At 40.9% G+C, this 24,738-nt stretch overlaps 1 protein-coding gene across 2 annotated transcripts in view; it reads right to left on the bottom strand.

The window, feature by feature from the left end:
- The window catches only part of UBE2W (ubiquitin conjugating enzyme E2 W), a 60,432-nt gene that overhangs the window by 13,979 nt on the left and 21,715 nt on the right, over positions 1–24,738 (bottom strand). The window contains exons 2-4 of one of the 2 annotated variants that reach the window (XR_009865713.1): positions 21,902–21,993; positions 17,877–17,979; positions 3,403–3,583 (exon numbers count right to left, since the gene is read on the bottom strand). Coding sequence is in view for 1 of the 2 variants with exons in the window: in XM_062188347.1 (XP_062044331.1) it covers positions 3,428–3,583; positions 17,877–17,979; positions 21,902–21,993 (351 nt within the window). In the remaining variant the exon portion in view is untranslated. The remainder of the gene's footprint in view (positions 1–3,402; positions 3,584–17,876; positions 17,980–21,901; positions 21,994–24,738) is intronic. The other variant, XM_062188347.1, reaches the window with a different exon arrangement.

The raw sequence follows: 24,738 nt of genomic DNA, 5'->3' as shown, positions 1-24,738 counted from the left end.
AGTACTTGGGGCATCCATCATTTGCTGCCTTCCCTCTACAAATTTTTCGAAGTATCCTCACAAATAGAAAGAGCATAGCCATTCTCCAGTTTTTAACAGTAAATCATTATATTTAAATATAAACAAAAGCTAATAATCATAAGGCATAGGCAAACTATGAGCAAACTGCTCTGTAGTACATATAAAAGCTTAAAATGAGTGTGTTGGGGTGAGTGAGAAAAGAAAATATGGAAGGAATAAATGAGTAAGACTTGCTTCTAAAGTCTTTTTGATTAATAAGAGTTCAATTACAGCCTGAAAATGCAGCATGAAAAACACCAACGACAAAGAGGAAATGAAAGTTAAAAAGTGATATTAACAATACACAGATACATTTTTTCTGCAAATTTTAATATTCCTGACTAGGGATATGTCTTTTAAATAATAGTGCAATTTGCTATTTTTTTATTTTATGGTACATAAAATTGCATATGAAGGGCTCTTAATCTTATAATTTGAAGAAATATAATATAATCCATTATTTTCCATGATTTTCTTTTTTTTTTTTTTTTTGGACAGGCAGAGTGGACAGTGAGAGAGAGACAGAGAGAAAGGTCTTCCTTTGCTGTTGGTTCACCCTCCAATGGCCACCACGGCAGGTGCACTGCGGTTGGTGACCTGAGGCCGGCGCACAGCACTGATCTGAAGCCAGGAGCCAGGTGCTTCTCCTGGTCTCCCATGGGATGCAGGGCCCAAGAACTTGGGCCATCCTCCACTGCACTCCCGGGCCATAGAAGAGAGCTGGCCTGGAAGAGGGGCAACCGGGACAGAATCCGGAGCCCCGACCGGGACTAGAACCCGGTGTAGAGGATTAGCATATTGAGCCACGGTGCCAGCCTTCCATGATTATTTGAATAAGAACTGTTTTGTTTGCTTTTTGAAGCAAACTAACATTCCAAGACACTCATTTGTTGAAATAGAGTCTAAGTGTTTCAGATTCTAAATAACCTATCATTTAAAAATGAACTACAAGGCTGGCGCTGCAGCTCACTTGGCTAATCCTCCGCCTGCGGCGCCGGCGCCGGTACCCTGGGTTCTATTCCCTGTTGGGGCACCGGATTCTGTCCCAGTTCCTCCTCTTCCAGTCCAGCTCTCTGCTGTGGCCCAGGAAGGCAGTGGAGGATGGCCCAAGTGCTTGGGCCCTGCACCCACATGGGAAACCAGGAGGAAGCATCTGGCTCCTGGCTTCGGATTGGCGCAGTGCGCCAGCCATAGCAGCCATTTGGGGGGTGAACCAACAGAAGGAAGACCTTTCTCTCTGTCTCTCTGCCCATAAAAAACAAACAAAAAAAACCTACAAGGCATGTGTTATGCTGCAGCAGGTTAAGCCAATGCTTGGAATGCACAAATTCTATTATCAAAATGCCTGGCAAATTGAGTCCTGCCTCCAATTCTGATCCAGCTTCCTGCTAACACATCTGAGAGGCAGCAGATGATAGCTGAAGTACTTGCATCCTTGACACCCACATGGGAGACCTGGATGGAGTTCCCAGATCCTGACTTCAGCCTGGCCCCACCCGGGCTGTTACAGGCATTTAGGGGAGTGAATCAGTAGATGAAAGATCTGTCTCTCCGTCACTCTGCCTTTCATATAAATAAATCTTGAAAAAAGCAGTAATAAAAATGAATCACTATCTTAAAAGTTCTCTTAACACAAATTTAATAAAAAATGGCAGTCCAACTTGGAGAACAAAGGAAAAAGAAGCCCTGCTAAACACACAAACACAACATAGGTCCCTTTCTAAGGCAAATTTGTTTTCTCCTTTAAACAGAATACAAAGCTAAAACTTCATGGAGAAAAGAGTTTTATTTATTTTTATTTTTAAAATTTATTATTAACTTCATTTTATTTGAGAGAGTGAAAGCAAATGCATAAGATATTCCAAGTGCTGGTTTTCTTTCCAACTATCTGTAACAGCAAAGGCTGGGCTAGGCTGAAGCCAGAATCAGAAGCCAGAGCCAGGAACTCAAGCAGTTTTCCAGAGAAGTGACAGGGACCCAAGTACTTGAGTGCATGCTAAGAAGAAGTGGGACTCAAACCTAGGACTCCAATATGGGATGTGGCATCCCAAGTGGAGTCTTCACTGCTGCATCAAATGCCTGCCCTAAGAAGAGGCTTTAAAATGCAGGGACTTGGCACCAGTGTTGTGGCCACAGCGGATTAAGCCACTGCCTGCAATGCCAACACCCACATGGACATTGGTTTGAGTCCCAGCTGCTCCACTTCCCATACGGCCCCCGCTAATGCGCCTGAGAAAGCAGTAGATGATGACCCACATGCTTGGGCTCCTACCACCCATGTGGGAGACCTGGAAGAAGCTCCTGGCTTCAGCCTGGCCCAGCCCCAGCCATTGTGGCCCCTTGGGGAGTGAACCAGCAAATGGAAGATATCTCTCTTTGTAACTCTGCCTTTCAAATAAATTGTAAAAAACTAGAGACCCACGTTATGCCACGGTGGGTTAAGCACCACTTCAGACACTGGTGTCCCATATTGGAGTGCACAGTTCGAGTCCTGGCTGTCCTACTTCCGATTCAGTTCCCTGCTAATGCACCTGGGAAACCAGAGGAAAATGTTCTAAGTACCTGGGTCCCTGCCACCCACATGGAATTCCAGGTTCCTGGCTTTGCCTGGTCCAGCCCTGGCCATTGTGGCCATCAGGGGTGTAAGCCAGTGGATGGAAGATCTCTGTCCTTCTACCTTCCAAATAAAATAAATTATAAAAAAAAATGTAGAAATACATGAATATTATGCCACACAATCCTCAAGCAGGAATAAGAATGCCAGAAACACATAGAGGGTTCTGGCACCATTAAAGGGTATACTAAATTTAACTAATGTGATTTTTCTTTCTGGTCTTTTTTCCTGTCTCCCTCAGACATAGAATCTGTGGATTAGGATTGCAGAACAGGAGGAAAAGCCTTAAAAGTTCTACAAGTAAACTGGCTCTCCTTTCAAACTAACCATTAGTATAGGAAATCTTCTAAAAGAAACTGACAGGGCAGGAGCTGGGAAATGAGAGAAGGAAGCTATGATACGCCTGGGCCTTTCCACTGTGAAATCTGGAAATAAAAATTTCTTGTATACTTTTGCCCTATGCATGCCTATGAAAATAAAATCCAGATAATTTAAGAACATGTGCAGACATTTCCTGTTTTAAAAATGTAAAACAGTTAAGTATGACTTCTAGTCATTCAACATTAAAACTTCTATTTGGAATGAAAGATTCAAAATAATTTTCTAATTTATTACTAAACATGACATTCCCTACAATTATAAAATAAAAAGCATGAGTCTTTCCATCAAATAAAAATAATTTTATATTAAAACTGTTTATCTAACTAAACTGAAAGAAGAAATATTACCTGTAGGAATTCTGAAAAGTCCTACCTTTTCTTTGCAGCTGGAAAGCATGCTAATAATGCTAAGACAAACTGACTGGACTGAGAGCGCTGGGGACCAGTCTTCTGTTAGAATGGATAAACAGATATGACCATTGCTATAAACATGAGGATGAACAGGAATATTTTCACCAGTAAACATGACCTAAGAAAGAATAAAATTTTATTAACACTCAAATATTCTCTATTACCAAAAAAGAAAATATTGTACACATGTAATAAGTATTGACTTCTAAGAACAAAATGAAAACAAACCAAAATCAGTGCCCAGAACAAGATAAATAACTATTTGTTTATTCTCATTTTCTCAGTTAAGTATGGGTTTCATTGTAAGAATAACCATGTAGTATGGGGGAAATCCTAGGTTACTTTATATTTCAGTTCTTTTAATAAATTCCCATTAGAATTTCTAAATTACTAGGTATATTTTGACTAGTGAAAGACAACTACATTTATAAGAATAGTTTTTCAGGTTCCTCTCACTGTTCTCTGCATACAAAAACCAAGTTCACCAGAATTTCAAACAAAAGTATTCAATTTTGAAACAGTATGAACCACAGGTGGTTAGGATCACCTCTACCTCAGCTACAAATGCCAGCACCTAAGCAAAGGAAAATGACAACACACACACACACACACATATATATATTCCACTATAATATAATATATATATATATTCCACCTCCTCTAAACTCATATCCATTTTTATGGCAAATTACTAGTCATTAATTGGCAATAATTAAGCTCCTAGATGAAAAACACAGTTTGACTGATTCTCCTAATTATGTTCATCTCTGCTTTTCCTTTTATTCAATTCTTCTAACAGTTTTCCCTTTCTCTATCTTGTTTCAGAACTGTTTTGAATGGTAATAAATCCATTACTCCTTTTCCTTTGTTCTAATAATGGAAAAAAACCATTAACAGTGTTTCTCAAATATCTATCTAAGCATTTGAATAGGCATAAGGAATCTGTAAGCATAGTCAAAAATAATTCAAAGAAAACAGTAATTTTTATGTTTATGAATGTTTTTATATATATCCTTCTCCTGAATAATTATTTTTACATGAAAAATTAAAAGATTGCTACTTTAAGTCTTCCAAATTTTATATCACAATATTACATTTATTTTGCAATTTGCAGTAATTCCTAACTCCTGATCTTGTCATTTGAAAAAACAAAAAATCACTTGATAGTCTAGTTAAAAACACAAAATTGGGGGCCAGCACTGAGGCACAGTGGGTTAGCCACCGTCTATAGTGGCTGCATCCCATCTGGTTCATGTTCCAGCTGCAACACTTCTGATCCAGCTCCCTGCTAATGCACCTCGGAAAGCAGTAGAAGATGGCCCAAATCCTTGGGCCCCTACACCTACATGGGAGATCTGGATGAAGCTCCTGGATCCTGGCTTCAGCCTGGCCCAACCGTGGCCATTGCAGCCATTTAGGGAGTGAACCAGCAGTTGGAAGATCTCTCTCCTCTGTAATTCTGACTTTCAAACAATATGAATCTTTAAACACACACACACAAAGTGCCCTATTTTCAAAGGTAGGTAATGTGATATATATATAAAGCAACAGCTTCTAAACTAGGCCTAAAGTACCACTCAGCCATGATAACTGCCTCATACCTGAAGATAGCAGAGTATCAATAAAAAGAAATCCTGTTTTATTACAGAAACTGATGAATTACATATTGTTCGTAGGCATACCCTTTCCCCTCCTTTTTCTAAAGCAGAAAAGAGAGCCAGAGAAATAAGTATGGTCAGAGTAAGGTAATTTAATATGAAACATATTATGGAAAGCCACAGAAAGCTAAGGTTTTACAGATAATTAAAATATGCAGCTATAATTCTGATTTTATAATTTTACAAAGCTTTACATATTAACAAAGCAATTTTTCATACAAGTTAGGAGTCTTCTAATATCTTAAATACACTAACAGTGGAACTCATTTCCTTGACTGACACTAATATAAGGCAGCAAAAGAAATTTTTTTCCATATTTGCACATTCTTCACTTTTTTTTTTTTAAATTCTGGTCATCCACCCCAAATCTCCACTATAAAATGCTAAAATAAGGCTGGAAAATAAGTCAAGTCTCAAAATAAGAGAAATCAAGTAACTTGTCCTACTCTGAATGCAGAAGACACCCCAAGAAGAATCTGACTTTGGACCAGTTGTGTGCTAACCATGCCAAGTCTTTCAACTGCATCTATGAATGCTAGTGCTCTCTTCACCTTGTGCTAAAAATGTGCTGCTCCGCAAAAGGAAACAGCTGCTCATAGGTCTTACAGTTCCAAGCTTTAAGTCTGTCCCTCAGTTTTTAAAATAAAACTTTACTTTTCACAAATATGAACTACAATTTATTACACTGTATCCATTAAATATTCCTAAAATGTGTTGTGGATATCTAGGATGGGAGCTTATAAGTACTACAGAACATGTTTCTGCTTTAGGGTATTCATTTGCCATGAAAAAACATTTGACTAATTGGACATTTTCTTTCTTTCTTTTTTTTTGACAGGCAGAGTGGACAGTGAGAGAGAGAGAGACAGAGAGAAAGGTCTTCCTTTTTGCCGTTGGTTCACCCTCCAATGGCTGCTGCGGACGGCGCATTGCGCTGATCCAAAGCCAGGAGCCAGGTGCTTCTCCTGGTCTCCCATGCGGGTGCAGGGCCCAAGGACTTGGGCCATCCTCCACTGCCTTCCCGGGCCACAGCAGAGAGCTGGCCTGGAAGAGGGGCAACCGGGACAGAATCCAGCGCCCCGACAGGGACTAGAACCCGGTGTGCCGGAGCCGCAAGGCGGAGGATTAGCCTGTTAAGCCACGGCGCCGGCCTAATTGGACATTTTCATTAAGAATACAAACAATACCCAAGAGTTTATTCCCTGGCTGTAATTGTTTTTTGAAGGATACTTTTTCCAGGAGGCTTTTATTATGAAGTCTAATAGAATAGTGCTGTGAAAATGTCAAAAAATGAAGAACTGTGACTTATCTTCTTTGGGAAAAAAATGAATATGTATCAGCAACTACCAAGCAAAATACACTGACAGCCAAATGCAAAGGTTATCACCACATGCTTTGAATAACCAATTCACAGAACAGAAAGAAAGTAGTATTTTTCTGGGAGAGAAATTATTATATACTTAATCATGCAATCAGAACCATGAAGTATGCATGAATTTAAAGGAAATCAGGAGAGAAAGCAAAGAAAGAGAGGCACTGGAAGATACTGAGAGCAGAAGCAGCAGACATTCTACATAAGCAGAGAAGAGAGCTCAAAAATCAAGACAGAAAAGTTATGAAGTAGGAGGAGACTGAAATAAATCAGACTTCAATCACAAATAAAAAAGTAAAGGCTTTTCAATGTGCTTCATGTAAAGCAAATGCAGCCTGTCTGAAACTTTGGGCAACCAAAAGCAAGGGAATTAATTATTTGTACACATTATAAGTAACCCCTAGGGCCTAACCTGCCAGAAACAGAATTTTAGAAGTTTGTCTAAACAAGGGAAGGCTGACTTTACATGCCAGAGGTAACTTCCTGAAATAAAATCTTTTCAACAGTTTATTCATGTTAAAGGTTGGTAGGCAGTTTTCACAGCCAGTTTTAAACTAATCCTTGCTAATCTAGCCTGATGTTATGGGGGACAGTAACCAAGCTCAATTTCCATTCCCATTTATTTAACATTTAGCAGAAGCCAAAGGAGGAAGTGAAATTTCAGTTTTTTAAAATGGAACCAAATTTATTCTGAAAACTAAAAAGAGATTGTTTCTAGAGTTAAAAAAAAAAAATTGGAGTCTCAAGTAGGCAATAAAACTAGAACTCTGGGATTGGACATTTGGTGCAATGGTTAAGATGCCAAGATCTGGGTTTAAGTTCTGGCTCTCTTCCCAATTCCAGTTTCCCAATAATGCACACCCTGGGAGGCAGCAGATGATGGTTCAACTACTTGGGTCCCTGCCACCCACATGGGAGACATGGATTGAGTTCTAGGCACCTGGCTGTTGCTGGCATCTGAAGTGTGAACCAGAGGACAGGGGTTACCTCTGTCTCCCTTTCAAATAAAAAAATTTTTAATTAATTTAAATGTAGTCATTTTAAAAACTAAAAACAAAACAATCAGAGCTCACGCGATCACTGTGTGTTAAACCACAAGAACTTTGCCAATTCAGACTCAAACTGTCATATAAACAGTTTATAACCAGAGACTGCACACATTCCCCAGTGTATAAACCACCTGAGTAAAATGAACTAAACAATCTTGGAGGAAAAAAAACTATTTTATGGAAATAAAATTTGAAATTTAGAAAAGGATTTTAGCTCTAATGTACATGAATCATACTGAAGTTCTGAGTCTGCATTAGAATCAGTCCTCAAATGTCTCTAAATTTCCAAACATCTCCTTAGCAGTGCAGCTTATTTCAAAGAGCAAGTGAGAGCTAAGACAAAATTATGCTCAGCATATCTATAAGTATTTTAAATGAATAAATCTGAAAAGTCAGGGAGAGAGACAGACAGAGATCTGAGAACTTCTATCTGCTTCTGTTCACTCCCCAAATGCCTGCAGCAGCCTGGGGGTGGTCGAGGGGCCAAAGTCAGGCTCATGGAACTCAATCAGGTCTCCAACATGGGTGGCAGGGACCCAGTACTTGAAAAATTACCTACTGCCTCCCAGAGTACACATTAGCAGGAAACTGTACCAGGGAGCAGAGACAGGGCTCAAAGCCAAGCTCTCCAATATGGGATGCAGACATCTTAACCACTACCACACTCACCCCTTTATAATTCTAGAGTAAGTATGCATATTCTGTAACCAATCTAAAATTCTAAGCAGGGTAACCCCTGGGTAACTTTTGGGTAGCCTGAATGTAGTGTTCACTAAAATCTAAACTGAAAGTTGCCATAATGATTAAAAAAAAAAAAAAAAAAAAACTAGAATAAGGATGAATACCATTTGAATTTGACATAGTTTGAGAATAGTTCAATTTTAGAGTTACCGATATTTACACTGATTTGGTAAGATCGTACCATTAAGAATGCAAACTACTGCTATGTTTAGACTACTAGGAGATGCAGAGTCATTTAAGATTGTGTCAAGTGAGGTCAAAACACCATATGCAGTGAGCAGTATAAAGTAGTCTTTAATTATATATGCTAACCTATAATACATCCAACAACACTATGAGGGAAATGTTTTCACTGATTAAAATCACAGGCAGATGACAGTGCTTAACGGTAACTACAAAAAAAGAGTATACAAGGAAAGTTTGAAAAATGAAATCAAGTATTTAATTATGTACAGAACACAGTACGAGCAGTATAGCATGAATGATAAATATTTGACAAAATGACTAGAGACTGGAATTTTAGCATAGCTTTCAATCCAATTCTCCCTGTTAAGTCTTCACACGTGTATGATTGGCAGCAATACTAATAGTTTTCCCTGATACTACAGAATTACCACTACCACCATGTACATATGTATCACAAAAAATTCTTTTTTAAGATTTATTTATTTAAAAGTCAGTTACAGAGAGTGAGAATGAGAGATTGAGCCTCCACCCACTGATTCACTCCCCAGATGACCGCAACAGCCAGAGCTGGGCCAGACCAAAGTCAGTAGCCTCATGTGGATCTCCTATGAGGGTGGCTGGGGCCCAAACACTTGGGCCATCCTCTGCTGCTCTTCCCAGGCCATTAGTAGGGAGCTGCATCAGAAGCAGAGCATCTGTGGCTTTACTTTTTTGGCCACAATACTGGCCATGAAGAAAAAATTCATTTTTTAAAAAATTTATTTGACAGGTAGAGTTATAGACAGTGAGAGAGAGAGACAGAAAGGTCTTCCTTCCGTTGGTTCACTCCCCAAATGGCTGCCACGGCCAGCACTGTGCCGATTTGAAGCCAGGAGCCAGGTGCTTCTTCCTGGTCTCCCATGTGGGTGCAGGAGCCCAAGCACTTGGGCCATCCTCCACTGCCTTCCCGGGCCACAGCAGAGAGCTGGCCTGGAAGAGGGGCAACCGGGACTAGAACCCGGCACCCATATGGGATGCCGGCGCCACAAGCGGAGGATTAACCAAGTGAGCATGGCGCCGGCCCCTGAAAAAAATTCTTAAACACAATGAAACCAAAATTAAGATTCCCTTGGATGTCAACTATTTTTCTTTATACCTGTGTTTCTCTAGCCTACCAGTCTTTTCCTTTATTCTCCCTTTGCTTTACTCCTCTAAGATTTCAATAAAAAGGGTTAACTGTTTATCACTTCATCAGATATCCTAGATGCTAGACCATTTAAGGCAATAAAAACTGCTATTCAAGACTTTGTGAAGTTTGACTAGCATTACGTGAAAGAGTAGGGAGAATCAGACCAGGAATAAAAGAAATGATGAGGATATCATGATATTAGGTTATGGATCTTTCCAATGAAGGGAATTTTGAGGAAGAAAAGAAGGGAATATTTTAAGAAAGCATGAACAGGAAACGTTAACTGGGAGGATACAGGGAATAGCACTTTTTGTCCTAGTACTTCTTTGGTTCTTTTTAAAAAGATTTATTCATATGAGAGGCAGAGTTACAGAGTCTTCCATCCACTGGTTACCCCCTGAATGTCCTCAACAGTGGAGCTCTAAAGCCAGGAGCTTCTTCTGGGTCTCCCACATGGGTGGAGAGGCCAGCCCAAGCACTCGGGCCATCTTCCTAGCTTTTCCAGGCCAATAGCAGGGAGCTGGATCAGAAGTGGAGCAGCTGGGACTTGACCTACTGCCCATATGGGATGCTGGTGCTGTAGGCAGAGGCTTAAACCTAGTATGCCACAGAGTCAGCCCCTCTCTTTTTTTTAATAAAGATTTATTTATTTGAAAGGCAGAGCTCCAGAGGTAGAGACAGAAGCAGAGAGAGAGAGAGAGAGAGAGAGAGAAAGAGGGGGAGAGAGGGGGAGAGGGGGAGGGGGGGAAGAGAGAGAGAGAGATCTATCTGCTGGTTCACTCCCCAAATGGCCGCTATGGCCAGGGCTGGGCCAGGCTGAAGCCAGGAGCTTCTTCTGGGTCTCCCACATGGGTACAGGGGCCCAAGCACTTGGGTCATCTTCACTGCTTTCCGGCACATTAGCAGGGAGCTGGATCGGAAGTGGACAGCTGGGATTCAAAACAGTGCCCATGCAGACAACAGCTTAATCCATTGCACCACAGTGTTGCCCCATTGCCCTAATACTTCTAAAACTTTGTAATCATGGAAAGTGTTGAGCACTGCTTTTAGCATCAGTATAGTTTTGAAAACCTGACAGTGTCTCCTTTCCTTTAAAATAAATATTTTTCCTGTTTCTAAAATTTCTTCAAAAACCAAGTGTAACTGGTCGACTTACAAGCAATAAATATGTATTTCAGATTTATCTCATTCAAAAAGAATGTTTTGACAGGAGAAAAGAGGAATAAATAGTAGATATATGAAGGAAAGGAAGAACTCCTAATATGGAGGAGGCAGAAAGGGAAAAAACCAAAAGGGTAAAGTACTAAGCTTGAGGATTTCACTGTTTCTATGGAAACTAACCACACGTCTCAATGTCTATGAGACAATGTCCAACTCCCTCAGAGTGCATGACCCTCTCTTGTCAGCCTCAGAACAACCCTCCACTCATATTTCCTGCTATAGTTACAGTCCTCCATGTATTCTACACTTAAAACTACAAGAGCATATGCTCACATATCTCAGATGAGGCCAGGTCCTTTCATATTTTATCCCACACTTTTCACAAACTCCTCTTATCCTTGATCTTTAAAGCAGTTCAAAGGTCACCTTAGTCTACTCTAAACTGGTCACTGCCTTTCCTTTTGCTATTTTGATTATCCTCCCAATTGCATAGGCCAAGAATTGTGAGGTCTTCTTTGACTCTGATCTTTCATAGTCCTCATCAACCTATCAACAAATTCTGTTGATTCAATCTTTAAAGTTAAGTCCAAAATATGGCCATGGCCACCCTTCTGATGAAAGCTGCTAGCATCTCTGTTCTGGATTACTAAATTAGCCTGTCCGGTCTCCCTGTGCCCTTGCATCCTCAACAGTCTATCTGCTACAGCCACACTGTTCCTTTTCAATAGAATCACGCCATTCCTCTGCTCAAAACCTTCCAAAGCCTTCCCCATTTACTCTAAGTCAAAAATGACTACAATAACAATCATTGGGGGCTGGCACTGTGATGCAGTGGGTTAACACCCTGGCCTTGAAGCACCGGCATCCCATATGTGCACCAGTTTGAGACCCAGCTGCTCCACTTCCGATCCAGCTCTCTGCTATGGCCTGGGAAAGCAGCAGAAGATGGCCCAAGTTCTTGGGCCCTTGCACCCGTGTGGGAGACCTAGGAGAAGCTTCCGATCCTGGCTTCAGATCAGCGCAGCTCCGGCAGTTGAGGCCAACTGAGGAGTGAACCAGCGGATGGAAGATCTCTCTTTCTCTCTCTGCCTCTCCTCTCTCGGTCTAACTCTGACTTTCAAATAAGTAAACAAATCTTAAACAGCAACAACAACAACAACAATCATTGTTCTTTACAATCAGTGGTGGATATTAAGTCTTTAACTTACGCCCTATACTGCCCCTTCTTATACATCACTCTATGGACCTACTCCTGTGTGTGCTGTAAACTGAGGGTCTTTGCTTATGTCTTCACCTGTTCTTTCTCTCAACTCTTTTTGTATGGTTTACTCACTCCTTTCAGGTCCTCCTTCAATGTCACCTTGTCAGTGAAACCTTTCCAGACAACTCTACCCCATATTCAACATCTTCATCTCTCTTCCTCCCTTTTCCCTCACCATCTTCCATACTGCACTTATTTTACTTACGGGCTGAATCTGCCTGCAAGAATGCAAACCTTCAATAAGAAGGACTTTTTGTTGTTTTTGTGGTTTTGGTCACCACTGAATTTACCAGTGTACATAGAGCACAGTGTCTTTCCTATGAAATTTACTCAATAAATTTCTAGAGAATGAATGAATAAATGTCTACCTATCCAAATGTCAAAAAAGATTATAAGCTGTTTAAAGGCAAGCCTAATGACGTTTTTATCCCTATATTCTCCCCCATCTCTCAAGTACAGATAACAGTATCTACATTCAATATATGCTCAATACATGTAGAGCTAACCAACCATATACCTATACCCTAGCATAGGAATGGAATAGAACATATGTAGGAAGATAAACATTAATGGGAAAAAATAATGAAAAAATGTTTCATCTCTGTTCCCATATTAACTGAAAACTGTTTGTTGTTATTGTTCTTTCTTTTAAAGCAAATCACTGAGCGAAACATCGTATTTAGATAGCTTTTTTACTGTAAGGGAGCTATCACATGAGAAATTAATAATTGGTAAAGGTGAAAGAAAAACTATAAAGGTATGTAAAAGTCTTACAGATCTCATTTACAGGTACAAAAGCAGTGATGCAGAAAAGAAATTGGTCAATTCCAGGGATACTTCAATCCAAATCTCCCATGTGGTTATCAGGGAACTAAGTAGTGAACCATCCATCAGCTGCTGCCTCCCAGGTTGTACATTAACAAGAATCTGGAATAGGAAGCAGAGCCAGGACTTGGATCTTGGCACTCTGACATGGCACATGGGTGTCTCAAACAGAATCTTAAATCTCTTTTAAATCTTAAACCACCTCTCTTAGAGCTTTAAATGATATTATTCTACATATCATTTTTCACCTCAGAGAAAACTGCTACATGGATAAATAGGCATTTTCCTCATGTTGGTACTTATAGCTAATTAGCAAAATGAGATAAGGGAGAGAAAAGCCTTGGGTTTATTAAAACATGAACAAGACAATTCATTTTTTAAAAACTTCAATGTTGGCCGGCGCCGTGGCTCAATAGGTTAATCCTCCGCCTTGCGGCGCCAGCACACCGGGTTCTAGTCCTGGTCGGGGCGCCGGATTCTGTCCCGGTTGCCCCTCTTCCAGGCCAGCTCTCTGCTGTGGCCCGGGAGTGCAGTGGAGGATGGCCCAAGTCCTTGGGCCCTGCACCCCATGGGAGACCAGGAGAAGCACCTGGCTCCTGCCATCGGATCAGCGCAGTGCGCCGACCGCGGCGGCCATTGGAGGGTGAACCAACGGCAAAAAGGAAGACCTTTCTCTCTGTCTCTCTCACTGTCCACTCGGCCTGTCAAAAAAAAAAAAAAACAACTTCAATGTCATCACCTAAAAAGGGATATTTCAGGGGCTAGTGCTGTGGCATAGCGGGTGAAGCTGCTTGCCTGCAGTGCTGGCATCCTGTATGGGAATGGTTTGAATCTTAGCTGCTCCACTTCTGATCCAGCTTCCCATTAGTGTGCCTAGGAAAGCAGTGGAAGATTGCCCAAGTGCTTGGATTCCCGCACCCATGTGGGAGACCCAGAAGCTCCTGGCTCCTGGCTTCCGCCTGGCCCAGTCCTGGCCATTGTGCCCATTTGAAGAGATATCTCTTTCTCTCTCTCTGCCTCTTCGTAACTCTACCTCTCAAATAAACAAATAAATCTTTAAAAAAAAAAAAACAAAACTATTAGACAATAAAATCAAAATGGCAGTTAAATTACAAAATGATATAAATGTTATTAATACTATATATGGAGGCAATGTGTGTAGAAATGTTACGTTCAGAGGTGACAATAAAGGAACTTGCATGACAAGCCAATGACTAAACAGAAAATAAAGAACCATTACTTGGCTGGCGCTGCAGCTCAATAGGTTAATCCTCCGCCTGCGGTGCCGGCACACTGGGTTCTAGTCCCAGTTGGGGCACCGGATTCTGTCCCGGTTGCCCCTCTTCCAGGCCAGCTCTCTGCTATGGCCAGGGAGTGCAGTGGAGGATGGCCCAAGTCCTTGGGCCCTGCACCCACATGGGAGACCAGGAGAAGCACCTGGCTCCTGCCTTCGGATTAGCGCAGTGCGCCGGCTGCAGCGCGCCAGCCACAGCAGCCATTGGAGGGTGAACCAACAGTAAAGGAAGACCTTTCTCTCTGTCTCTCTCTCTCTCACTGTCCACTCTGCCTGTCAAAAACAACAACAACAACAACAACAAACAAACACCATTACGATGTGTTATTTTTGGACAGGCAGAGTTAGTGAGAGAGAGAGAGACAGACAGAAAGGTCTTCCTTCCACTGGTTCACCCCCCAAATGGCTGCTGCGGCTGGCGCACTGCACCGATCCACCTGGTCTCCCATTCGGGTGCAGGGCCCAAGCACTTGGGCCATCCTCCACTGTATTCCTGGGCCACAGCAGAGAGCTGGACTGGAAGAGGAGCGACCGGGACAGAATCCGATGCCCCGACAGGGACTAGAACCCGGAGTGCCGGCGCTGCCTGCGGATGATTAGCCTAGTGAGCTGCAGCGCCGGCCCATTACGATGCTTTACTGCAAAGAGTGGGGGCTGGGAGGGAGGTTGTGTAGGAAAAACAATGAGATAATTATGTCTTCAAAAGCATCTAATGGCACTGAGAGAAGACATACAGGAGTATAAATAAGTAGAGGCTAACATAACAGTCCAACTGAAAGATAAAAGCTTGGACTACAGCACTAATAGTAAGGTAAGAAAGGAGTGAACTCTGGCCGGCATTGTGCTATAGTGAGTTAAGCTGTCATATGGGCAATAGTATCCCATATGGGTGCTGGTTTGAGTTCCGGCGGCTCTACTTCTGATCCAGATCCTTGTTAATGCTCCTGGAAAACCAGCAGAAAATTGCCCAAGTGTTTGGGCTCCTACATCCACGTGGAAGACCCAAAGAAGCTCCTGGCTCTGGCCTAGCCCAGCCCTGTTGCGGCCATCTGGGGAGTGAACCTGCGGGTTGAAGATTTCTCTCTCCCCCTGCCCCACCCCTGCCTTTCAAATAAATAAAATAAACCTTAAAAAAAAAAAAAAGGAGTGAACTGACTCAAGTATTTGCAAAAAGATTTGGAAAAAATGTGTAGAATAGTGATGGAAAGGGAAGATTGTGGCATAGCGGGTAAAAGCTGCCACCTGCAGTGCCAGTATCCCATATGAGTGCCAGTTCAAATCCCAGCTGATCCACTTCCAATACAGCTCTCTGCTATGGCCTGGGAAGGCAGTGGAAGATAGCCCAAGTCCTTGGGCCCCTGCACCTACATGGGAGACCCACAGGAAGTTCCTGGCTCCTGTCTTCGGACTGGCTCAGCTCCGGCCAATTGGGGAGTGAAACAGCGGATGGAAGACCTCTCTCTCTCTGCCTCTCCTTCTCTCTCTGTATAACTCTGACTTTCAAGTAAATAAATAAATCTTTTTTTTGTTTTGTTTTTTTTGGACAGGCAGAGTGGACAGTGAGAGAGAGAGACAGAGAGAAAGGTCTTCCTTTGCCATTGGTTCACCCTCCAATGGCCGCCGCGGCCGGCACGCTGCTGCCGGCGCACCGTGCTGAACCGAAGGCAGGAGCCAGGTGCTTCTCCTGGTCTCCCATGGGGTGCAGGGCCCAAGGACTTGGGCCATCCTCCACTGCACTCCCGGGCCACAGCAGAGAGCTGGCCTGGAAGAGGGGCAACCGGGACAGAATCCGGCGCCCCGACCAGACTAGAATCCAGTGTGCCAGCGCCGCAGGCGGAGGATTAGCCTAGTGAGCCACGGCGCCGGCCTAAATAAATAAATCTTAAAAAAAAAAAAAAAAAAAAAAAGATGAAATTCAAAATGACATTTGACTTTTGATTTAGAATTAAATGCCATTAACAGCGTTTAGAGGATTTTTTTTTTTTTTTTTTTTTTTTTTTTGACTTGACTTGACTTCCTATCTTCTGGGGCCAGTGTTGTAGCTCAGTGGGTTAAGCCACCTCTTGCAACCCATATGAGTACCAGTTCAAGTCCTGCTCTTCCAATTCTAATCCAGTTCTCTACTAATTCACCTGGGAAAGCAGTACTAGATACCCCAAGTACTTGGGTCCCTGCACCCATATGGGACACCTGGATGGAGTTCCTGGCTGTTAGGGAATGAAGTAGTAAATGGAAGATATCTTTGTCTCTCCCTTTCTCTCTCTGCAACTCTGCCTTCAAAATAAAAATAAATACACCTTTTAAAAACAAATCTTTTCTCTGATGAAAAATTTGTGAGCCCCTAGAGTAGCCCTTTCCAAGTATTCTCCTAGTCAAAAGTTCTGAATTGGTGTCTTGTATTCTTCCTTCACATACCTTCAAACAAACAGAAGGTAAGATGGAAAACAGATGGAAGGTGACAAGGCAATGGAGTCTAAGACTCTAATTACTTCATGTATTAACAGCCAGAAATAACACTTACAAGCAAGCAGGAAACAAGTGAAGGTAATTTTCTGGAGAGAAAAGATTTTTGCTTTGTCTTTTGATTATAGTTGACTGAGATCTATTATAGACAGCGTAAACTCCCTTCACTTCTTTATGAAAATGGTAAAAAGCCTTAACAGTTTTCTGCTTACAGGAAAACTTCAGAACTCAAGAAGGAGTCAGTATCCATTTAATCCTGTGCCTTTAAACATCTCTCTTTATCCATATTACAAAAACTAAAATCCAACTATTCTCCCACATGACCAAAAAAAAATCTATGTCTGATATATTCTTTAATGTGGCAATGAAATATGATTTTCCTATTTTAGCACCTAACAAGCTGAATTTCAAGTATCTGGGAAACAGTTCAGGTATTTGGTTCATTTTTCAGATTTCCCATTAGTTAACAATACTCCAGATTTAGCATTAAGTCTTATCATTTTAGCCAACAGGTGTCACAAACCTCAAATTTAAAAATGAAGTACTTTGTTGTAATCATTCTCTAAAGAATAAGTAGTAACTCATTCACCCATTCTACCAAGCCAGAAACCTGGAAGTTATCCCAGAGTCTCCCTTTCTCCAATTTCTGATTATTCATTTACCAAAGTTAAATACTTCTCAAAAATGTTCCTCTAATACCATTATCAATTAATTGTCTGAGTATTAAGCCATTGACTAAATTGCATCTCAAATTACAATAATTAGATTTGGAGTTGATGTACAAATATGTAACACCAGTAATGCACCATTCTGTCCTTGCAATACTAAAAGACTGCAAAAACAGCATGTCAATGCAAATTCAAAGTGCTGCTTCTGACTGAGTGCTCACCTCTTTACCATGTCACTCTGTCACCAGATCTAGCACAAAGTACCTCCAGCTATTCCAAAATGCTAACTTCTACAAATCAGAGGCCAAGATCAGACTTTTACCCTTTTCTGCTAATATCCAGAGAGAAGAAACAATCTAAAACTCTTGAAACTACAAGTGCAACAGAGCCCTAATTGCAACAGAGTGAAATATTCATAAGATCTTGATTATACTACAAATGAGAATAAGAGTAAATCCATTCCACATATTTATAATGAATTTCTTTTGTACATTTTTACTTAAAAATCACTAATTTAGCATTTTGCTATTACTAAAAATAAAAATTTAAAAAGCAAGGCAATTACCTGAGGAGAGTCAAAAGGATATCGACTACTAAATTTAAATAGAAGTTGAAATTTTTCCCCTTCATATAAGGTACCTGGTGCACCCTCCATGTCTACAATCCACCTGGAACAGAAAAAGCAAATTTAAAACTTCACATAAAAGGAATTAGGATGAGAAGCAGAAGGAGGAATACAGAGAACATCTCCTAAGGCAGGCAGTGGGACAGGAGCGTACTTCACCCTCCCAACAACTCTCAGAGTGGGCTTTAACACCCTGAGTCCCTCCTCTAACACTCAGGGGTTAAGACACTAGATTCAAGATCAGATGGCTAGCAAAGGACAGAGACAAATTTTCATCCAAGCATGAGAAAACGAAAAACAAACAGCATAAAATCTCAAACTCAAGTGTATTGACACAAAAATAGCTCTTTTTATTCAGTTTTTAAAATATTTTTTAATAGATTTATTTATTTGAAAGGCAGAGTTAAAGAGAGGGAGGGAGACGGACAGACACACACACACAGAGCCACATACACATACACAGAGTTTTCCATCCGTTGGTTCACTCCCCACATGGCTGCAATGGCCAGAGGTGGGCCAGAACCAAGTCAGAAGCCAGGAGCTTCCTCTGGATCTCCCATGTGGGTGCAGGGGCACAAGTACCTGGATCACCCTCCATTGCTCGCCCAAGTGCACCAGTGGGAAGCTGGATCAGAAGTGGAATAGGAGTACGTGACCTAGCATTCTGATATGCCAGCATCTCTTAAGCTGTTTTGCTACAATGCCAGCCTCAGCATTTATCTAATTTACTCTGGAAAACAGTTTACTGAGACAGGAGACATGCCAAGGTAATTATGACTATATAAAATTTTTGCCTTATATCCTAACTATAACTATTACTGACATTTACATTGTTTCCAAATTAGCCCTAAAATTAGTAACATTGATATGCATATATTTAGTTTTAAGTCAATCTTTTCCTCTTTGTAGTCTTCTTAGAAGAGTTTTAGGGTATATTTATAAGTTCAAAGGTTAAGATATTCACACTTTATGAGGCCTTAATATAGTCTACCAGACTACTGGTGTTTCAGAGAACCGTTAAACATTTTTGCTTTTATTTATTTGTGAGAGAGCTCTCAGGTATCTACTGACTCATTCAAATGCTTGCAAACAGCTGGAACTGAGCTGGGTCGAAGCTAGAAACTCAAATCCAGATCTCCTGCATGGTGAGAGGAACCCAATTACTTGTACCATCACTGCTGTCTAGCACAAAGCTGGAATCAGGAGTTGGAGCCAGGAACAGAAACCAGGTACTCTGATGTGGATTTTTTAACTTTAATTAATTTATTAGAACGGCAAAGTGACAGAGAGTGAGAAAATGAGAGTGACAGAGATCAATCTTCCAACCGTTGGTTCACTCCTCCAATGTCTGCAACAACGAGGGCTGGGCTAGGCCAAAGCCAAGAACTCCATCCAGGTTTCCCACATAGGTGGTAGAAGCCCATCTTCTGCTGTCTTCCAAGGCACATTAGCAGGAAGCTGGATTGGAACCAAAGCAGCCAGGACCTGAAATGCACTTCCATGTGGGATGCACTGGCCTGAGGTGAACATCCTAACCTACATCTTAGCTGCTAGACTAAATGCTGCCCTAGCTTCAATAATTTATAAGTCATTGTGTTAATGTGGTTCCTTACTCCCTCAAAAGAGTAAAGGTTGAAAAAGGAAGCAGTCTGATGATGATCGACTTCATTGAGGTTTACAAGGCCTGGCTATTACAGAACACTCTGAGGGGGATTAACACAGAGAGGGGGTTAAAAAAAAAAAAAAGATAAAAATGGGATTAAGGGATGGGATTTGGTCTAGCAGTTGTATCAGAGTGCCTGGTTTCAAGTTCCATCTCAACTTCCAATTCCTGCTTCCTGCTAAGGGGAGGAAGCAGGTGATGGTTCAAGTAGTTGGATGCCTGCCAAACACATGAAAGACTCAAGTTCTTGGTTCCTGGATTCAGCCTGGCAAAGCCCTGGCTATTGCTGGCATTTGGGGAATGAACCAATGGATGAGAAACCTGTCTGTGTCTCTTTCAAATTAACAAAATTTTTAAAATGAGATTCAATCTGTACCAGGGCAAAAACAAAGTCAGACTGTTCTATTTTGTTTAATTTTATAGACTATCATACTCTTTTAAAATAGCTTCAAATTTATTTGCTACAAATGAAAAATCATTTGAGATTCATCAATGTTTTAAAGAGATTATTATATATCCAAAGATTTGTAGTACAATTTCAGAATTTAATATGTCTATCCACTCAACATACACATTCTCAACACTCCTTTTTTTCTTTTTTTCTTTTTTTTTTTTTTTTTGACAGGCAGAGTGAACAGTGAGAAAGAGAGAGACAGAGAGAAAGGTCTTCCTTTTTGCCGTTGGTTCACCCTCCAATGGCCGCTGTGGCCGGCGCACTGCGGCTGGCGCATCGCGCTGATCTGAAGCCAGGAGCCAGGTGCTTATCCTGGGCCCAAGCACTTGGGCCATCCTCCACTGCCTTCCCGGGCCTAGCAAGAGAGCTGGCCTGGAAGAGGGGCAACCAGGATAGAATCCGGTGCCCCGACCGGGACTAGAACCCGATGTGCCGGCGCTGCAAGGTGGAGGATTAGCCAGTTAAGCCACGGCGCCGGCCAACACTCCTGTTCTTAGAGCTCTTGTCATTAAGGTGCGGACTTAAATGTCAAAAGTCAAAGGTAACCAAAATGCTTCCTTCTGAAAGGATAAATATGTCCACTATTATGTGAATTTTGATCACTTTTACTCCCTGCATCTAGAATTCAATAAATATTTCACTTGGTGTATTTATGTTACAAGTTGACTTACAGAAATTTCTATCTTATTGGCTTCTTTTCCTTATTTTATATATATATAAATATATAAAATATATTATATATTTAATGATTTATTTTACTTTGTTGGAAAGACAGTTATGGAGAGAGGTCTTCCATTTGCTGGTTCACTCCCCAAATGGTGGCAGTGGCCGGAGCTGAGTCAATCTGAAACCAGGGCCCAAGGACTTGGGCCATCCTCCACTGCTTTCCCAGGCAGATAAGAGGGGAACTGGATTGGAAGTGGAACAGCCAGGACTTGAACTGGTGCTCATATAGGATGCTGGCGCTATAGGCCAGGGCTTTAACCCGCTGAGCCATAGCACCAGCCTCTCCTTTTATATTTTTAGAGATTTTTTGTTGTTGTTAATATAGAGGAACAATTATTTCAAATTTCTTATCTATTAAAGGAGACTGCTCAGTTAGACCTTCATAGTTACCCTTCTATACAGTATGCAGTTAGTATGTTTGGAAGATGGGAAGAAATATCTCATTATTATTGCTATTATCTTCAAAGCTCTAAATGGTCTTAAAAAATATGACAGAAGCTAGTGTTGTGGCATAGAAGTAAAGCTGCTGCCTTCGATGCTGGCAACCCTTGTGGGCACCTCTCATGTCCAGGTTGCCCCACTTCTGATCCAGCTCCCTGTTAATTGCCTGGGAAACACAGCAGACGATGGCCCAAGTACTTGGGCCCCTGCCACACAAGTGGGAAACCCAGAAGAAGCTCCTGGCTTCAGTCTGTCCCTACTCTGGCTTTTAAGGCCATCTGGGGAGTGACCCATTAGATGGAAGACATTTCTATCTGTAACTGTTTCTAAATAAATAAATAAATATTTTTTAAAAATTGGCTAACTCATACCAAATCACTATATTAGAGATTAGGATTATTTCATACAAAATCAGACAAAAATTTTTAATGCTGCTCTGTCATTTTAAAAAACTTACGAAAGATACTGCTTTTAAAAAAAGGCTTTATAATTCTGCAACAATGTGTATAATACACATTACATAAAAAATTATGTCTGTAAATGCAAGGACTAAAATGCTTATATTAACCCCTTGATGTAAGAAAATGGGATCAATATGAAAATATCATAATTTAAAAAACTGAACATAAATTCATAGACTATGTCAATAATAAAGAAGTACTTTAAATATTAAACACTTACTGTGTAATTGAATTTTGAACGCTCTTTTCATTTAAAGTCATCCCTGGAGGTGGGTCATTTTGCAAAGCCAACAGTTCTTTCTGTAGTCGTTTCTAGAAAAGACCACCAACAATTATTTGCAATTTTTTCCCTTTATAACATGAAATTTATAACAAATTATAGCATGAACTCACTGATTAAACTTCCTTCCAACGCTCATACCCTTTCCCTCTACAAGCCCCTGTTATCTTGTACTTATCTTATATGCCTAATTCTTAAAATTGAAATTGTCTATTGTCAAAACATTTCAACTCTGACACTGTAAAGTGGTTATAAGAGTAGCTAGTTACCTACAAAACATCAGCTTCTTTAGGACTTCATAGCTAATCTTTTGAAGTTGCAATGTCTTAACAGCCTAGAGTACTTCCTTTGCTATTTCCATTTTAAAATAAAAAAGCTCTCCATAATCATTAAAAAAAAATCATTATACACAAATAAGCTTTCCACAGAACTTTCCACAGGCCTTTGAAAAATTTTAAAGTAATTTTAGTTTACAAACTACTGCCCATGTTTCTTAAATAGGATCATCTGTACATACTTAAGATAAGTTACTGTTATGGACAATATATATTATGCCACATTAAAATATAACATATCAAGGTCTGGAATACATAGTTATTTTCCACATATTAGATGCCTAAAATAACTTTTTTGCATTCTAATTTACACAATTCTCACTATTCACCTCTTCCTTGTTATTGATGGGCATTCTTTTTCAGTGTACAATGATGAAGCAAAACAAAAACCACAGCAGCTTCCAATTTATGGACTTGGAAACCAAGTAACTATGGGATAGCATTGTTGTATAGCAGCCTAAGACTCCACCTATGATGTTAGCATCCCATTCGGGCACCAGTTTGTGTCCAGGTTGTTCCACTTCCAATCCTCAAGTCTATTATGTAAAATGATGTAGTATTCTCATATAACTCCTGAATACTTTAGATAATCTCTACATTACTTATAATACCTAATACAATTTAAAATCCTATGTATGTAAATAGTTGTTACACTATATTGTAATGATGGTGTGTCACCTTGAGTTTGTTAGACAGCAATAATTTTTTTTTAATTTTTTTTAAAGTTTTTTTTTTTAATTTATTTTTTTAAATTATTTTTTATTTTATTTTTGACAGGCAGAGTGGACAGTAGAGGGAGACAGAGAGAAAGGTCTTCCTTTTTGCCGTTGGTTCACCCTCCAATGGCCGCCGCGGTAGGCGCACTGTGGCCGGCGCACCGCGCTGTTCCGATGGCAGGAGCCAGGTGCTTCTCCTGGTCTCCCATGGGATGCAGGGCCCAAGCACTTGGGCCATCCTCCACTGCACTCCCTGGCCACAGCAGAGAGCTGGCCTGGAAGAGGGGCAACCGGGACAGGATCGGTGCCCCGACCGGGACTAGAACCCGGTGTGCCGGCGCCGCAAGGCGGAGGATTAGCCTGTTAAGCCACGGCACCGGCCCAGACAATAATTAATATCAAATTTCTCTGCCCCCTCCCATTAGCACCATGAGATGGGCCGACCTTCCAATTCTTCATTTCAATATTACCAAGCTAGTATTCAAGACATGCACAGGACCATGTTTTTGATGAAGGAATGGTGTCACTACATTAAAAACACAGTTCATGTCAGCCCTTTGCTGTCTAAGTAGGGAGTAAACTACCTTGCATATCCTCAATAATGAGAGCAGGGCTAGTATTATGAGTTAAGGAGTGCCTATTGATGAAACTAATAATTTGCCTCATATGATCTTTTTGGCTTTTCTGGAAAGCTAGCTTTAAGTTCCTTGCATGTGCGCATTCAAGAATTGAATGTAAAGACAAATTAAAATTTCATCTTCATTGAAGATCTACTATAATGTTTTAGAGGTAATTAGACTATAAAAAACATTACAGCTTCCACCTTGGTCATTCTCTTTCTCAAAGCATTTGTCCTGGAAAAATCTAGCTATCATACTGTAAGCAGCCTAACTGTGAGAAGATGTTCACCTTCTAAGTTTGAAGACCAAGTGTAACAAAAGCAGATGAGAAACACTAGCATTAAGACAGAACACTAGCATAAGCACTGAGCCAGCAGCTCTTAAAGCCATCATGGCAGGGTGGGTGTTTGGTGCAGTAGTTACTATACCATTGGGATGCACGCATCAGAATGCCTGGATTTGCATCCCAAAGGCTCAAGTACCTGGGGCACTGCCACTCATGTGGGAGGTTTGGATGGCATGCTGGGTTCCTGGCTTCAGCCTGGCTCAGCCCTGGATATTGAGAGGCTTTGGGGAATGAAGTAGCGCATGGAATATCTCTGTCTCTTTGCCTTTCAAATAAGTAAAAATTAAAAAAAAAAAAAAATCAATCAAGGCAATATCATTCTGCTTTCCCAGACAGTAGTAAAAATGCCAGCTATAAACTGAGGTAACTACAAAATGGAAAATAAATGCAGAAGAGAACCATTGTAACTAAAACTGAAGAAACACCCAAAAACGATGGGGGGAAAGAAGGAAAAGGATATTAGTTCCAGTGGTTCACAGCCAAGTATCCTTCTTGCATGTCCCTAAGTTGGTGAGGTATGGGAAAATTAAAAATAATCACAAGCATGCCACTGTCTTCCAAATCTGAGACATACCATCAATTCTAAGATGTGCCTTATACAACACTAGGAAAGGAAAATTCCTGCCAATTATTCAATGACATGCATTGATAACTCATATCTTTTTTTTTTTTTAAGATTTATTTTATTTATTTGAAAGAGTTACAGAGAGAGGTAGAGGCAGAGAGAGAGGTCCTCCATCCGCTAGTTCACTCCCCAGAT

Source organism: Lepus europaeus, chromosome 4 (genome assembly GCF_033115175.1).
Source record: "Lepus europaeus isolate LE1 chromosome 4, mLepTim1.pri, whole genome shotgun sequence".
Lineage (NCBI taxonomy): Eukaryota > Metazoa > Chordata > Mammalia > Lagomorpha > Leporidae > Lepus > Lepus europaeus.
This window is presented reverse-complemented; position numbering and strand designations above follow the sequence as displayed.